Source organism: Oculina patagonica, chromosome 3, assembly GCF_052425735.1.
Source record: "Oculina patagonica isolate OP01 chromosome 3, crgOcupat, whole genome shotgun sequence".
Lineage (NCBI taxonomy): Eukaryota > Metazoa > Cnidaria > Anthozoa > Scleractinia > Oculinidae > Oculina > Oculina patagonica.
In genome coordinates this window covers 3,090,980-3,109,188 of record NC_135760.1, presented here as the reverse complement: position 1 = coordinate 3,109,188, position 18,209 = coordinate 3,090,980, and the positions used below count along the sequence as shown (strand labels likewise).

Here is an 18,209-nt window from a genome sequence, read left to right as displayed (position 1 = left end):
CTTGAATGCTTTGACTTTGAAATGATTTTTCAGCGCAGGACAGTTAAACAATGGCGGCCTTCTTTTACTAAATTTTGTGACGCGCGTAATTTGAAATAAAGGGTCGGTGATTCTTATTCGAAAACGTTTACAGGTTGCGCGCCGTCCTCTTTGGAATAAAATCGCCAAGTGTGTCGCCGGCTTTAGTTATATAACGGTTAATCAAGCTATTAAAAACGTGCTCAGGATATAGATTCTTGTGCATGATCTCATACAAATTTCGAATACCATTATAATAACCTAACCAACTGTTGGTTATCTTAAAGGTATGTCATTAAGGGTGTTGACCAGCCGAGTTATGAAGTTGAGTGGTGCAAAACGCCAAAAAATTTTTCACTTTTTTTCACTTTACAATGGAGAAAGAAGCTAACTACCTCCTGCCTTTTCTTGATGTCCTCACAGACAACCAAACCTCCACCCTTACCCCTTACCTCTCAGTCTACTTATCGGAAAAAGAATTTCACAGCTTTTCTCACCAATTATTTGAGTGATAAGTCTTCTGATCAATCATAGCTATAGAAAACTCTTATGTAAAGCTAAAAACAACTATCAGTGAATTAATTGTTTATTACATTAAGTCTACATCACAACAATTAACAGTGTCTAGACCATTGCATCCACCTTTAAGAGCTCAAATAAATAATTAATTCAATATGGGGGCTACCGAGCCATCTTTACCGAACAATCTTTGAAGATATTTTTCTCCTTAACAGCCAAAAACTTCAAAATAAACATAAATTGAGATAGCACCAAGCTAAATATTTTGGTCATCACGAACGAAAGCCAATAAGACTGTCAATAAGGCGAAAACCTGTTACGATCAAAGGGACGCCCAAAATATGTAGAATCGGTTTAAAACAGCACGCATTAAATAGAAGATGTAAGTATGTGTTAGAATATAAAGTATGAACCTTTTCGGCTTTGATACAGAAAAACGGGCAAACATTTAAAAAAGGGGAAAAAAGCGCCATTGGACCGGACGGTCCGCTAAGCGCCAAATTTGCATAATGTCCGCTAGACGCCATTAATGTCCGCAAAGCGCCGTAGTGTCCGTTAAGCGCCACTAAAAATGTCCGCAAAGCGCCATCGCTGTCCGCTAAGCGCCACATGTCCGCTAAGCGCCAAAACCCAAAGCGCCATTCATGTCCGCTAAGCGCCAAAGGAGGAGTGTACTACTACTACTACTACTACTACTACTACTACTACTACTCCTCCTCCCCCTCCTCCTCCCCCTCCTCCTACTCCTCCTACCCCTCCCCCTCCCACACCTCCTCCTCCCCCTCATCCTCCTCCTCCCCCTCCTCCTCCTCCTCCACCTCCTCCTCCTTCCCCTCCCCCACCTCCTCCTCCCCCTCTTCCTCCTCCCCATCCTCCTCCTCCTCCTCCCCCTCCCCCACCTCCTCCTCCCCCTCCTCCTCCCCCTCTTCCTCCTCCCCCTCCTCCTCCTCCTCCACCTACTCCTCCTCCCCCTCCCCCACCTCCCCCTCCTCCTCCTCCTTTCCATCCTCCTCCTCCCGGCCTCCCCCTCCCCCACCTCCTCCTCCCCCTCCTCCTCCTCCCTCTCCTCCTCAATCAGATTGCAAGTATTCCAATAGTATATATAAAGTTTATGTAATAGTCAGTCGCTGAGTGATGCCAATGGTCGAAAGAAGGCCCTCGTAGCGAACGCTTGATTTTTGGTGATTTTTGATTTCCGGTTTGCAGGTCAAAATCTCGCTCGCGAGGTCGGTAAACTTGCCAACCCAGTAGACCGCGTGAGGAGATGGTACAGCGAGACGTATAGATACACGTTTAGCAAATACACGAGCCCAATGAGTTCGGCTGCTTGTATTAGAGAGCCATGTGGACACTACACACAGGTGAGATGCTTTGCAAATCGTTCCATCGTCGCAGAGAAACGAGGTAACTGGGACGAATGCAAAAGTAAAGCGGAGTACATTCTCGTCCCCAGAGCCGAATTGACGACGAGGTCTCCTTTTCTCGTTCCTCCAAAAGCAGGAGCAACGTCACAGCCTTGTCCAATCATGTTGGTGAATGTAGCAATTGTTGCGAAGAATTAAAAATAGTATTTAAGTAATCTTCACTTCGAAGCTTAACCATGGTAAAATAATTCCAAAATTTGGTTGGATGAAAGGCTAACGCTCCAGGCGTCAGCTTCACAATTTCACTGCGGCAGTTTTTGCAATTTAAAAAAATAACTGCTGATACTTTGTCTTTTACTACTTTTAAGCGTGTTGGACTCCGAATCGGGCAACTTGGATTGGGCAAGACAGCCACACTGTTGGGCTAACTTCACGAAATGATCTGGAGATGGAGGTAGGGCTTTCCACAAGTTGCTCGGCAACTTTTTGGCAACTTTTCATGTTTCGAGCAACTTTTTCCCCTACGAGCAACTTTTTTCCTCTCGAGCAAAATGCAACTTGTTGCATTTTGAGCAATTTCCAGACCGAAGATCTCCGAAGGATTTCCGAGTGTTGTTCAAAGGTAATACGAACGTTTCCGAAGATTTACGAAGTTTTCCAAAGAGTCGAAGACTTTCGAGGCACATCTGAAGACGCTTTCAGCTTTCGGCTCATTCTGCATTAAAACACTACAAAACTCGTCAACAAACATGACTTCATCGATATCTTCACAATTTTTCTCAGTTAAAGAATTCCTTGTTATTTAACAAGTTTTCCCATTAATATGTTATTTAGATACTTGTTTTGCTGTAAAATTGCATAAAACTGCTTAAAAATCTTACCCTCAAAGGGAAAATAGCATATGTCTAGAGAAATTCTCTTCATTAGAAGCAGCGTTTTAGATTTTTTGGAGCAACTTTGGAGCAACTTTTATTATCAGAAGCACCTTTTTTGGATTTTTCGAGCAACTTTTGAGCAACTTTTTGAGAAATTACGGGCAACTTCTTGGGAAATCTCGATCAACTTGTGGAAAGCCCTAGATAGAGGTGGGGGGGGGGGGGGGGTAACTAACTACCAGCTGGGACTATCATTTCAACTGGGAAATTAATAATATATTCCTAAGCGCTTCATGCTATTGCATTGAGTTCTGCGGTGGCATGTCGTGTCACTGGGCCCCGAAAACAGCTTAACTTTATGTCTGCAATAGCCAAGTTGTGTTTTTTGTTATGCTATCTTAACACCAATGCTGAACAATCATATATCCAGTTTTTTGTGTTGGAAAGATGAGAACGCTCATGGATTCCTGTCCCGAGCCCGCGGGTTTTGGCTCTGGCGGATTTCCTGAAGATAGATTTGCTCTCGCCTTTGTTTCGGCCTCGTGTAACTCTTATTCCTCCCTCGTTCTCTTGATCATCTAACTTCCTGCTTTCATAACTTGACAAGCATAACTTTAAACACGCCGACCAATCATTAGAAGAGCGCTTTTGTCACAGATGGCGTATTTTGAAAAATGTTATTCTAAGCTTTCCAAGATTGCATCGTTGTCAATTATTTATTATGCTTTACATGATCGCGCGAGTCCATCCATATCACAAACAGAGATAAGTCATAACGGGAAGGGGAGGGCTGGGGCACACCTAGCAGGTTTCAGGGAGGGGGCAGATAATTTCTGACATGTAACCTTTCATAGGTACGAACAAAGCATTATTTAGTTAATTCATGAGCAACAGCGTAACCTGTTAAATAAACTAACAATACAATAAGAACAATACGTGTTTATTGTCTTTGTTTGAAACATAAAACACGAAACAAGTTTGTTCTGCAAGTGACTAAAAACGTGGCTTGAAATTATTTAGGACAAGGCGGAAACTCGACGAAAACCGTGTCTTAATTCTGTTACACTCTGTTTGGCCACTGACCGGAAAAAGAAAGCGAGGCCAAAACGGTATCTTAGCTGGGTCAATAACCACGCAGAATTCTATTACTTAGTTCACTCTGATAGTACAAACAGTGTTGGAATAATTGGCCATGTTTTTCCACGGCGGAAACACACATGATCTCTTCGGCCGTTTGGCGTGCCTGGTTCTTTGTTTTATGTTACAGTTCCCTTTAAAGGATAGGGCGTTGTGCCAAGTCCTCGTGTGGTCCCCGTCAAGTGGAGACTTCGCCACTTGTAAACTGACAAACGAAGAAAAGAAGAAGTTTCTGGACGAACATAATAAATTTCGCGGAATTGTCAAACCGCAAGCCGCCGACATGGAATATTTGGTAGGTAGAGACTGAGTCACGGGCTGATAACAGTGAATTTTCTTTTACAACCAAGGGTGTTATTGTGATTTCTGATGGCTTTATTTTGGGTTTCGGTGAAAATAGCACATTTCTGAAGCCTTCATCAATTGAAAAAATGTGCACCAGGTTCATATTGGTTGATCATGTTTATCGCGTGTCATGATATACCATTATCAGTAACAAATGCAATTGAAAAAACACAAACAAACAAACAAACTATTTATCTTGTAATTGCGCTCCTAAACGCGGCCGAATGAATAATATTTTAAGTAGACACGTGAAATCAAAATAAACAAACCAGTTTGTAAAGTTTCAGCTTAGTTATTTCTTGAACCGTTAAGTTAAGTTTTTGAACGATCATGTTCCTGATTGTAAAACAAGTAACGTCATAAGCCATCTTTTGACAATTTAATTAACCCAATTTTTTTCAACCTCATTTTGTTCGATCCTTTTCCCCCGATGTGCTTGTTTGGAAGTGAAAAAAACAACTACTTGGCTTGGTAATCTTGAAGCTCTTGTGTCTAAAGCAGGAACTTTTCCGTCCAAGTTGTTGAATAACGCGAAAGGAAACTATTACGGATTTGAAGTTTTGTTTGATTCTGTAGTTAAGTTTAAAAAGAACACGAGTTATACAATGGAAAATTTTATAACTGGTCTGGATCCGTGGCGTTGAAGTGAAGGCAACGGCACTGTTGTTTGTTCTGACCTTTAGATCAACATATAACATGAACATCGGTAATGGTTCTCGCACTGTAATTGGGCAAATTTTCTGAAATCCTTTTCTCCGTTTTAACAAGTTCAAACATGAAATAGGCCATGCAATGTCTTGAGTGACAGACATTGGCGAAGGAGAATTTCGAGTGAGGCTATTTTTTTCTGTGATAAAAATATAGTTGAAATAGTGTACCTGTAAAATCAACTTTGTACAGGTACAAGTGTCAACTAAGTTGCTTTCGAATCCACTATTTTGATTCCGTTAATGTCAATGAAGTTTTCATGAGCAAATTTTCCAGTTTCTAAAAAAGGAAATCGATTTTATACATTTTTATTTCCGGCGACTTATACAAGGCTATTAAATAACCAATGTCTACCTTACTACATACGTTTTCATCCTACCACATGTTCTTATTTACCTGCGTTTCTGTTTTGTTTTTTTTACCGGTTTGGAGGCGATTTGAATCAGAGCGAAGGCAGTCTACGTTGCGAGTTCTAAACGGTAATCGATATGTCGCAATGTCAATACGACGCGGCTCAAGTTTCAATTGTTATTAACTTAAGTTACTAAAACCATTAACTATTAACTCTCCTCGCGGGGAGTTTCGTGAGACATAATTGAGGCGCGTCGTATTGACATTGCGACAGACCGATTACCGTTTAAAATTCGCAACGTAAACCGCCTTCGTTTAAATTTAAATCGTCCCCAAAGCGGTGAAAAAAGACACAGGAACGCAGGTAAATAAGAACATTTTTATTTAAGATTGTGAATAACTAATACAGCGTTTGGGACCCCTGTGATCCTACCAAATATGTTGTTAAGGTCATTGCCCTGAAATAGAACTGAACACAATTTTTTAACCAAACTTCGCCTATTGGTTTATTACTTAAAGGGAACTTAAATTTTGAAATAAAAAAGGGGGGTCACCAGATTCGTTTAGGAGCAGGAAGACCTTGTATCTTCCATATAATTCCTTTAAAATTCCTCTGCGAGTACTAGCAAAGTACACGTTTTTAGTGATAATTTATTTTTTAAACACAAGAATTGATCTGTTTTCATTTTACAGAAAGAACTTGATCGCTACACCCAAAATATGAGAAAAAATTGATAGGTCACCAGACTCGTTTACGAGAAAGCGACAATTTACTTCTCTCGCGGACTAAGCCACAAAGAAAAAAGCCGCCATTTTGTTTATGTGCGCGCGCCCGCGCGCGCTTATTACGCGTAAAATTCTGCGCAGTAAGGATGCGCAATGCAATACAGGGCAATGACCTTAATCACTACAGCCGAAAAGATTTTATTCGAAGTTGCTTCTCTGAAAACAGACAAGATCACTTGAAGTACTTTGTAGAGATGTCATTTTACATTTAAGAGTATTCAAATTAATAATAAAGTGTGCGGTTTTCAAGGACACATGGGGCACTTTGATTTTTTTTACAACTACAAAGTAAAATCACTTATCAAATAAGCTAGTGTAATGGCGGAGCAGGCGCTAAGACTCTAATGTATAAAACTATAAATAACTGAAAAGTAGATTCACGTTTTTGCGTCAATTTCTTACGTCCGGTGCATTGAACCCCTTCCCACCCCCCCCCCCCCCCTTACGTCCCTTGGGATGTTTTTTCGTCCTCCTCCTCCTGCTCTTCCTCCTCCTCCTCCTCCTCCTCCTCCTCCTCCTCCTCCTCCTCCTCCTCCTCCTCCTCCCTCTACTCCTCCTCTACCACTTTCATCACCGCCACCACCACCTCGGCTTCTCAACTCTTCCTCATCCTTCTCTCCGCCTCCAGTATGTTGAAACCTTTCGTACGACTTGGGTGTTCACAGTCGAATCTCAGTACAACCTACTAATCTTATCTTCATGCTTGCAGGTCTGGGACGACGACCTTGCCAACATGGCTCAGATGTGGGCAAATCAGTGTAGGTGGGGTCACGGATTTTTGAAATGGGGTGGATACCGCAATCCACCGGTTGCCTTCAAAGGATATCAATTAGGTATTTAAAGCTCTAATTAAACATAATTATGAAATCGGACATAAATTTTCCCTATAAATATCAAGGTACGTCTTTTGATGCTTCAAAATAAACTTTCAGATCAGCATGAATTGAGGGGACTAGTTGACTGAAATATCTATTCTTTGATGATTCTCAATTACAGGTTACTCCCAGCATGTTACCAAGCCGCTTAACAATTCGCTGGTAACCATCTAAACTACAAACCCAATAAATATAATCACTCTCCAGTATATGAGATAGTACATAAGGACCGTCGTCAGGCAAATCAAATAAATGATAATTGTACCACGTACACTGTAAATCCCGACCACTGAAAAAATTAACATGTCCACAGCTCCACCATCTGAGCTACAGAGACACGATGGGGGAAAGCTCAAATGGCTCAGATGGTAAAGCTGTAGACATGTAACTCGGAGGTCATTGATTCAAACCCCCAACTGAATGAGCCACCGAATGCTTTCAGTGATCAGGTTTTACAGTGTAGGAATTATAATTTATTAGAAACCTCTCTGGCAATTATCACAAAACAAGTAGAGTTAAAACATGGTTTATTGCCATAAGTAGTGGAAGACTACTGCCAAATAGGCAACCGCATTGGTTACACAGGGGCCCTCAGTTTGACAGTATGACTCCGAGTTCGACGTTTTATTGGATGATAATAGGCGAGGGGCAAGGGGGCCGAGGCAATCAGATCACAGGTATTTCAATAGTCGCTCTCTGAGTGATGCTAACGTCACTCATCCAAAGATGGCCCATGCAGTGCATGCTTGATTTTTCGCGAATCTTTGCTGACGATATTCAGTATTTAAATGAGCATTGAACTCAAAATCTAATTGTTACAATGTTTATAGTACACTCAACAAAATTACTGAATTAATCCCAAGTTGTACTCCCTAGGAGTACTTATTACTTTTCTTTCGAAGTTGACACAATGTCTTTCAAAGTTGACCCGAAGTCTTTCGAAGATTTCCGCAGTTGACTTGAAGACTTCTGAAAATTACCGAATTTAATTTGATCCGAAGAATTTGGAGTTGAAACGAAGTCTTCCAAGGATTTTCCAATTTTGACCCGAAGACTACAGTACAGAAATATGCTCGTAGTTTTGTTCAGTACACTATAAATAAATGAATGGCACACAATGCATGCAGAAGCGAGGGGGTCTTAATAATTTTCAGGAAATTTGTCAAACAACTTACGGAAATAAAAGTAGCTGACCACTTCTGAGCTGTGTGGAATGATAGCTTAACAAAAGTTGCGTTATCTTGAGCGTGACAACTGATATACGATATGCGATAGAAAAAGGTCAAACAGTCTTGTAATATTTACACCAGCCCTTTGCATGTGATAAAAGAAAGTAGAAATTTCTGTTTACTTTATCTAATACAACTCAGCAATTATTAGTATAATTATTAATAATTAATTAGAAACAAACTGCCTTCGCGCGTCGCTTTGTTTGCCGAAAGTGATGTTTTAGTCCGCCAGTTATTCAACTTGTGTGGTATATACTAAAACAATTATTCACCTCAGTTTCGGTGAATGTGGTGGATATTTACCTCCACTTCGGTGAATAATTGTTAATTATGTTAATTATTGATCGGTCGATCGCGCGCAAGACACGTCCGGACAGATCAGGTATCTTGCATGATGACATTAAGCGATACGTCATCGTTTAAAAATCGCACGACCTTCTCGTACAATTCGTGATTAATAGCATATAGGTACTCGTGATGTGAAAGTTCTCAAATTGCACTCGCTTAAAGGGACTATGTCACGGCTTAATGTTATGTTATTAAATTTTGCCAAATATTCGCTATGAAACCAAATGTTTGCAAAGAAATTAAGTCTAAATGATACTAAATGACAAAACCATAGCTTCCTTGCAGCTAAATGTGTCTCTCGGGCGTCATAAATTAAAGTTACAAGCAGACAAGATTAACTTTGAAAACTGTTCCGCCGGACCATATTTCAAAAGCCCACATCGCAATCCGTTTTAATCTTCGACACTTTTGGCCATCCGTACCTTCTTTTGCATTTGGTGTGTTATTTAAATATTCCTTCACTGTTTTAAGAGGATATTTTATACATTTAAACAAATTTGATGGTCATTTTTTATGTCTAAGTTCGGCTAAAATCCGGCGTGACTTGCACTCGTACCTATTAATCACGAATTGTACTCGAGGCCGTGCGATTTCCTATACAGATAGACAAACTTAAGGTTCTGATTTTTGATTTGCAGGTCAAAATCTCGCTATGGAGGTCGCTATTTCGCTTCCCAACCCAGTAGACCGCGTAGAGAGATGGTACAACGAGACCAATTATTACACGTTTAGCAAGTACACGAGCCCAATGAGTTCGGCTGTTTGTACTAAGAAGCCATGTGGACACTACACACAGGTGAGATGCTTTGCACATTGTTTCTCCGTCGCAGAGAAACGAGGTGAGCTGGGATGAATGGAAAAGTAAAGCGGAGCAGAAGACGATGTCTCAATTCTCCTCGTTCCACTATAAGCAGGAGCGTTTTCACTGCCATATTAATGAATTCAGCAATTTTTCGCCAGGGAACTTCTTGTGAAGGCCCGGTGTCACAGCGAACTTTAAAATTATAGTACTAGTATTTCAGTTATCTTTACTTCGAAGCATAACCATGCTTACGCCCCAAAAGATAAATTTAAATAATTTTAATATTTTTTATAAAAAATAAAAAAAAAAAAAAAAAAAAAAAAAAAAAAAAAAATAAAAAAAAAAAAAAAAAAAAAAAAAAAAAAAAAAAAAAAAAAAAAACAAATTTGGGCCCTTCTGTAACAATCATGACATATTACGTCTTTTTCTTTAGCTTATGTGGGCGAAAACAAAGTACGTTGGATGTGCAGTTAACGTTTGTTCCAAATTTGTTCCTACCGGCAGTTATTATGGCCGTATGGACGGCAAATACGTTGCTTGTAACTATGCACCAGCGTAAGTACGAGTTTTGTTTTAGCGTTTTATCCGGTTGTTGGTATTGGAAAGAAGAGAACGCTTCTGTCGAATTCCCCTCTTGCGCCCGCGGTTTTTGGCTTTGGCCTATTTCGTGAAGATCGATTTAAAAAAAAATAGTCTAAACTTTCCAAGTTTGCCTCATGACGAAAACAGATGGAAAAAGAGTCATTGGAAAGCTATGGAAAGCTATGGACTTTTGGGAAGCGCACAGTCGCCTCCATGAGCTGAAACAAAATGGCGTCGAGCGATAAAATCATGATTATAATAGGCCATATACCTTTTACTTAAAATCATGAATGTGCAATTTATTTCTCATTTCAACAACGTCCCCGCCGCTCGTCTCACAAATACGAGTTCAAATCGGGCTCGGGCTTCCCTCTTAGGGTTATAACTATGGAAAAAAGTCAGGTCCTTGATGAGAGACTCACTGACTACAAGCGCCTTGCTTTAAATACTCTTACTCGGAAGTTCAGAACCCAATTAACGATTGCGCTTTTCACTGCCTGCAATCAGAATTATGGCGAGAGCCAACAAACCTTGTAAAGTGGAAATAAACAAAATGGATCGAAATCTACCAATAAAAAAAAAAAACGACAGACGTGACCTTTCGAACCTGTTAAGGTGAAGCCATTGTTTCCTTAGGGGTTTACTTAAATTATTGACAGCAGCGAAAAATGTAACCGTTGGTTGAGAAGAGTTCGCTTGTAGGCTTTGGTAGATTGTACCCGGAAAAGCATTTTTTTCGAACTTATGCCAAAATTATGTTACTTTCTGAAAATTATGCTCTCTGTCACCGAAATCATGCTTCTTAGATTTTAAGGAAAATAAAGATAGCTTAACCAGTAGCTTAACTCTATCATTTTAACTTTAATAAACATTTAAATAGTCTACCTTCCAGTCCTCAGTCTTTGCATCGTAAATACGCATGTGCGCACTTCGAAAAGCCAAATGATTAACAAATGATATCCAAATCAACCGTTTCTGGGTTTTGAATCCGGGACATTACGGGTCAGAAAGTTACTTATATATACTTGTTAATTAGACACCATCCAGGCAAAGCCCTCAGCTCAGTAAAAAGACAAATATGCAAAAAAAAAAATTAAAAGCAAAAATTAAAAAAAAAAATCTCAGATATTCACAGGGTGACCTGGCGTCTGCCGGACCATATTTGAGCATGGGCCCTAGCACAGACCTCATTATTTCCCCAAAAACAATACAGAAATAAAATACAAACTGAATTATTCTTTTATTTTCAACGCATAGAAGCTCGGATTATGCTATAGCAGTGCTAAACTGAAATAAAAACTTAAAATAATGCTCATTATTTTGCTAAATTATGCTGAAAATTACTACCAAAGACTTTTCGCTTGTCACTTTAAAGGCGCACTAACAAGCACGTCTGTTAAAGAAATCTCAGTATATATTTGTTGATAGCTATGTTTTATTTTTAGAGGTAATGTACGCGGTCAATATCCGTACAAAACAGGAACTCCATGCACTAAATGCGCCTCTGGCAAAGGATTTTGCTACAAAAATCTATGCAGTAAGTAATAAGCTGAAAAGCATTTTTAGCACTCTAACCCTCTTTTTGCTCTCTCAGTCATTTTGTACGCGCGCTGTTTTGTTGTAATGATAAACCAAACTTGAAGCCAACAAGCAATTTCCTGCCGGTTAAATACTTCCACCGACAACAGGAGTGCCTATTAGCCACAGCAGCCAGTATGTCTAATTAGAAGTGCTGTTTAAAATGTCGAGTTAAGATCAGTACCGTAGCAGGGTTCAATATATTGGGGTGGTACATCACGAGCGGCGAAGGCCTCGAGCTTCTAGAGGGGTCTGGAGCATGCTCCCTGGGGTCTCTAAAATAGCATTTCCAGCCTTCTGAGAGCATTTTCCAGCAATTTTTAACTGACTTAAAGTATTAATCAGATTTTACGTTATTACTGTATATATATATATACCTATTTTTTTTTCTTTTTTTTTTGGAGGGGGGGGGGGGGGGGCGCTTTCCCCGGCACTGAGTAATTAAGCTAAGCGCAAGGGTTTACTAAATATTTTGTACTCTCTGAACTCCTGTATTTCTAAACAAACGCGCGTTTTTGTGACAAAAGCTGTTTAAGAGGGAAACTTGATGACGTTTATTTTATCTTTAGCGGACGACAGTAAAACTCCTACAACGCCAGCTCCGGTGACAGCGGCACCAACACGACTTCCGGTGACAGCTGCCCCTACACAACGACCTCCGGTGACAGCGGCACCTATACCACCTCCGATAACAAGTAAGTATTCTCATAAACATTAATTGATAACTGACGGCTAGTTCCTTTGCTGCTAGTGTCCCCGAAGTTTGCGCCGTAGGGAATCGAGGAGTGTTTGCATTCTCGTCCCCAGAGCCACTTGTCCCTCTTAGCCGGCTGAGCCTCCGGTACGAGGAACAAGTGGCTAGATTTAAATTGTCTTTGTTCAAAATCTAGCCAATGAATTCATGTGTCTCCAGAGCCACTTATTCCTCGTGCCCCAGGCTCAGTCAGCTTAGAGCTCGTTGGACAAGCGAAGTGTTTGCTAGTACTGATTGGTTGGGAAGTACGGACTCGAACTCACGAGATGATTTTTAAGTAGCATAGAAGTTATGATCAGGAAAACGGAAAGGATGCATTTTGTCAGAAACACGGAAGCAAGCAACTTTCGATAAGAAACGTGGAAGCGCATCCATGTCATGGTCAATTGACAGCTGTCAAAACCAGGTATCCGCTGACCAGTATCTCATGACCATAACGCGGGCTCACATATAAAACTCATCGACCAAGTTATAGTTTAAATTGGATCGCGGGCTCAAGTGTTCTATTTTTTTCTGTTATCGGTCAGTAAATTCGGATTTTCGAAAAGGGTGAAGTAAATAACCGGGAGCTTCGCTTTAAGGCTTGGCTAAATCTCTTTTATATTAATTGGTTATTCCTGCGTCGTTTTAAAATCCTACTTTATCATCATCATCATCATCGTCATCGTCATCATCATCATCATCATCATTTTATTAGCCATTTAGAGTTTAAATTTTTACAGCAAAAACATGATGGTAGGGCGAGGATACCTCTAAGAAAGCATCAGGCTCATAGGGGAACCCACCTCGGTTATCTGAATATGTCAGTAATTTAGTCAAGAGGTACATCTTGAATAAGTGAAAGCCACGAACCTCGACTTGTGTTTTAAGAAAAGCTTTACCCTTTCTTTTTTATCAACAGTTTCTCCCACCGTTGCTCCAACACCTCCAGTAGTCTATCCAACGCCAGCTGTACCCCAAGGTATGCGCGAAAAACGTAAATAACACATAATTAACAGTTATCCTGCGAAATCGCGCGTAATATCGCCTGATAGTGAGACGATATTCTGCAAGATTGAGCAGGATAATTGGCTTATTATTCAACAAATTGTCAACGAAACACATTTTGCAGCTAGAAAAACTGTAATTTTATGCAGCACTTTATACAAGATTTTAGACGAATCTTCGCAACCTACGTATATCGCAGGGTATCTGTTATGTACGGGTGACAGATATCGTTAACATTTTGACCATATATGGGCAACACGCACATGTGTTGAATAATAAAAGATATTATTCACTGAGCTCTTCTGTCCCTGGATCCATAATAACTGGGATGTAAACTAGAGATGTTTTTATTGAAAAATTAATGTTGCAAGCTCTATATTCACTCCAGCAATTGAAGCTCGCCCGAGAAGTGGTATGGCTTGGATGTGGAACGAAAACAGGAGTTTTTGTTTCAGTTTGCTGCACTCTTTACTCTTGCAAACTGCTCTAACCATGAACCAGTCAAAAAAATGCCATATTTTCAACCAATCAAGATTAAAAACAAACTCAAAGTTAAAAAAAAAAAACTCATAAGCGCTTTCTTGCAATTGTAACAAAACTTGAGCGCATACCACATTAAATTACACTAATTTATCTAATAATCAATTGTTGTTTTTTGTTACAGTTTCAGTGTGTTCAGCTGACCTACATTCCAGCTGTGAAGGATGGGCGGCTGTGGGCGAGTGTGAAAAGAACGCGTTATGGATGATACCGAACTGTTGTGCCAGCTGTAAATATCATAGGGCGCCAAAAGGTGCAAAGACAGTACCTTCCTTCGTTTTGTGCGCTCGCTCGTTCGTTCGTAAATTTCCACACGAATAAATACAAGAGAAACAAGTGCTTTTTAGGGTACCTTTTCTATATAACCTTTTTGTAGCATTTTGAGGGAAAATAGCTTTTATTCAGTTATTATGGGACCTTCCAGATGCTCCAGAAGCTCGATACATCAGAAATAATAAGAAACTAACAAAAAAAAATAAGTAAGCAAGAACACAAGATTGGCGCACATTTCATTACATTATCACTCTTTGACCTCACATAGATTGCGCGGGGATTTTATATGAATATCTATACCTGAAAAACAATATATAAAGAAAATAACAGAAAAGTATAATTTTCTTTGCAGACTGCATTGATACATCCCCAAAGTGCCCTCAGTGGGCCTATAATGATGAATGCGAAAAAAACCGAGCGTGGATGTTCAACAACTGTAGAAAAAGCTGTAATGTGTGCGGAGGTGAGTTCAATATGTGAAATTAAAACTCGTAAGACATGGGACCTCAAAAGATCTATCAGAGTGTATCGAGTTCCTAAGAATTTAGGAGTAATGGTGTTGATCTTTAAATCTTCAGCTTTTTAAGGCTTTCTTAAAAAGAAAATCACTGGAAGTATTTCCCTGTCCCTAGCTGCGCGAAAAATGCCTAAGTTATTATACTATCCCTTACCAAAACCAAGTCAATAAAATCATGTTACTAAAAATATAAAATGAAAGTTTTTAATTTTAATTAATGTGATAGAACAGCAGACCTCGCCCACCGACTTATCCCAAGCATTGCCATCTTCGATGCATTGTGCACAGGTAATTAACAAATGAACGTTTCTGTCGATGTACGTAGATTGCAAGGACACAGACGCCAAATGTCCATCTTGGGCTTTGTTACGCCAGTGCAGCACGGGAAACAGAATAACAAACTGCAGGCATAGTTGCGGCTTGTGTAAAGGTGAGTGTTGCTACTTAAAGCAATGTTGCATGTTTTACTTTGCGTTTCTTTAGTGTATGAAGTTTTTTCCTGAATGCTTACGGTTTACTGGACACTTAGGAATGTAATGTAATTTTTGGTAATGTAATTTATTTACCCACGTAACACCGAAGAGCTTAGAGCTCGTTGAGACGTGTACGTGCATCGAAGATCGAATTGGAATTTGGAGTGTTGGTATTTGTGGAGGGAGGAAAACCGGAGAACCCGGAGAAAAACCCTCGGAGCAAGGTCGAGAACCAACAACAAACTCAACCCACATATGACACCGGGCCGGAATCGAACCCGGGCCACATTGGTGGGAGGCGAGCGCTCTCACCACTGCGCCACCCCTGCTCCCCTAAAACAAACTAGCTCTACCACAACCACGCACTGACTATTTAAAGCCAAGAGGTTTTTCATAAAGTGGTGCTCAGTTGTGAAACAGCTTACCCCAAGAATTACAGCAAGCGACTTCCTTAAGTGATTCCAAGGCATACAATGTAGTCGAGTCGCCACAGTTTTAAAGTAAATTTTTAAACATGGCCTCCAAGAATAGCAGCGTCTATTATTTTGAATTTTTATTCTGTTATACTTGTAATTAGGTAGGTAGTAGTTAATAATAGTTTTTCAGAAAGGCTGATGGAAATACCGTGTTAAAATAAAATTATCATATCATATCATAGTCAGCTGGGTCAGCTGCCGAGCTTACAGAGCGTGCCTTAATTATGTAACAGACGAAACGAAGCTTGATTTGTGAACTCACTAATAATAACAATGAAGATTTATTGACATGTGATTAACATCAGGTCCCTACTAATTTTTTAACCTTGTAATGATTTCTTTTTCCTATAACTGTTTATATTAAGAGTAAAACATTTTTAAAAATATTTTTTTACAGTCTATGACAGACACAATGCATGCCCTGCCTGGTCTGCGCTTGGCGAATGTAAAAAATCCAACTGGACCTGGATGGCGGATCATTGTCCTCGGAGCTGTGATGTGCCTTGTAAGTTAATGTAATAAATTTTAAAACATCGATGACTGATCTACGTGTAATTTATCCTTACAGGAATAGGTAGAGGTAGGTTAAGTGTGCGTTCGAGCCTAGTGGCCCATCAGGCCGGAACCTATCCTGGTTTCCGTATTATAAAGCGACTAGGAGTATTTTTACTCCCCCTTGGATGGAATTCGAGTCCATCGCAATCCAGGTTACACCTAAGCATTAAAATCGCTGGTTAACCCATTCATAAAACTGGATGAGAGAGAGGCACTATGAGAGTAAAGTGTATTTCCCAAGAACGCAACACAGTGACCCAGGCCAAGGCTCGAACCCGGATCGCTCGATCCGGAGTCCAGCGAACTTACCAGTCCATTAAGCCAACGACCAGCCTCCTATCCATCCAAATGCATGACCACTATAAACAACATTTGCATTTTTGTCTTACGTTTTGCATTACTTGAATACCTATCAATAACTCTGTAGCTGCTCCGTGGCTGGATGAGGAAGCGCAAGGAAAACAAGCGCCGACGCAATAAATGGAAATATTATCATCATTTAGTTGTGCTTGCGTTTGCATTTCACACGTGTGACGCAAGCAAAAGAAGCGCGACTTGTCTGCCCTCTTGGAAAAAGACTTCAACTTCACCTGCGTATCTCGCGTTCCTTGCGTTTGTGTTATACGTGTGAACGTCTCTTGCGTTTGCGTTTGCGCGTCGCACGTGTGATTTCCACTGACGCGTATTTTTTTACGTGCTTGAAAAAAATAGAGACAATGTATGAACGACTTGTGTAAACGCATTGTCTGTAATCTTTTTCACGCACGTCAGCACACGTAAAAAATTACGCGTCAGTGGAAATCCACCTTTAGTCAGCAAGTTATAATTACCTGCCCACGGACATTCCACCTCGGATATCATGCTAATAACAGCCTCTGTTCTAGTTTCAGAATCCTCCTTTTGCGGTGGAAAAACAAACGGTAATTACCAGGCACCCACAACGTGCCAAGGATACATTGCGTGTTCAAATGGCGTCACAAGTCACGTGGCCTGTCCCGCGGGAGAAAAATACGACGCGGTTAAAAGATTTTGTGAGCCAGCGAATCGTGCCATCTGTAAAGTGGTTATTCCGAGTAAAACGTCAACAACGTGGAAGATGATCGCAACGTTGAAAAAAAGCATTTTCCCACAACAAAAGAAAAAATCTAACATCAGTGAAAAGAGCCAAAATCAAGATTAAAATTCAAAAAAAATATTAAGATAAATAAGTGTACTAATTTGTATTTGTTAGGTAAGGGGGGCGTATGGGATAAGTGTGTCTGTATAAATGAATCAGGAAATTTTGTTACATTTTAGAAATTTTTATGAATTTTAAATTGACCAGTTCACACAACCAAGAAATTACCAACATAGGTTTCTCTCGCCAATAAGGGAAGGGGTAATTTGTTATTTGGGATGCCTGGTGCTTGTATGAGTTTGTCACTTTGCGCGGGCAAACCGTCCAATGCTGGGGATTCAGGATTTGACTACTTTTCCGGAAGCGGGATGCGCCAAAATTTGGGCACGGGATGCGGAATTTTCTTGCTTGTCTGTCGGGAATTTGGGAAATCGTCCCGACCTGACGGAGAAAGTGAGTCGAAGCAACTGGGCAAGCGCTAAGTGGTGTATCTAGGCACTAAGTGGTACCTGGTTATAAGTTATCAAAATGAAACTGTCAAAAAAAAAAAAAGCGGCAGGCAACAGAAAGTATTTTGTTTCAACCGAAAGCCTGGAAAGTGCACGTGCACGATAGCATACCAGTTATTGTCTATCCTCAATTGCTTAACTCGCACTTCACATTTATTTTAACCTTGAGGAGATTGTAAAAAATGTTGTGGTTATTCATCGTGGTAGAGTACAATAATAAATTATTTTTCGTTTGTCTCACGACGTAGTCACGTGTGATGGAGATCGCGACGTTTCGACTGCACACTGCTAGTCTTCATCAGGCGATAAGGTCGACTGGTTGTGCGTGAACGCTGCTGCGCTGTGATTGGTTGGTTTTCAACAGCTGTGATTGGTGCATTTCGATCCTCGCTGTTTCTGTGTCCTGTTGTTCCCTCAGCGGTCCGCTGTCGTACAGTTCTCCTGTTCAGGAGATTGTTTCAACAGTTCAACTGCTAGCTAGATACGGCATG

General features: G+C 40.3%; 1 protein-coding gene across 1 annotated transcript; it reads left to right on the top strand.

The window, feature by feature from the left end:
- The first annotated feature begins 3,968 nt into the window (after positions 1 to 3,968).
- LOC144645797 (uncharacterized) lies at positions 3,969 to 17,272 on the top strand. Its single transcript, XM_078505339.1, has 12 exons — positions 3,969 to 4,208; positions 6,813 to 6,936; positions 9,194 to 9,351; positions 9,791 to 9,912; positions 11,385 to 11,476; positions 12,087 to 12,212; positions 13,173 to 13,232; positions 13,923 to 14,051; positions 14,424 to 14,534; positions 14,914 to 15,018; positions 15,935 to 16,042; positions 16,977 to 17,272. The coding sequence occupies exons 1-12, from the start codon at positions 3,969 to 3,971 to the stop codon at positions 17,270 to 17,272; spliced, it is 1,671 nt and encodes a 556-aa protein (XP_078361465.1).
- Positions 17,273 to 18,209: the final 937 nt, after the last annotated feature.

What these genes read in the sequence shown, in the direction of transcription:
- LOC144645797 (XM_078505339.1), top strand. Translation starts at nt 3,969, where the DNA reads ATGTTTTTCCACGGCGGAAACACACATGATCTCTTCGGCCGTTTGGCG. An exon ending in CCGCCGACATGGAATATTTG is followed by an intron (nt 4,209 to 6,812) that starts GTAGGTAGAGAC and finishes TCATGCTTGCAG; the next exon opens with GTCTGGGACGACGACCTTGC. An exon ending in AACGCCAGCTGTACCCCAAG is followed by an intron (nt 13,233 to 13,922) that starts GTATGCGCGAAA and finishes TTTTTGTTACAG; the next exon opens with TTTCAGTGTGTTCAGCTGAC.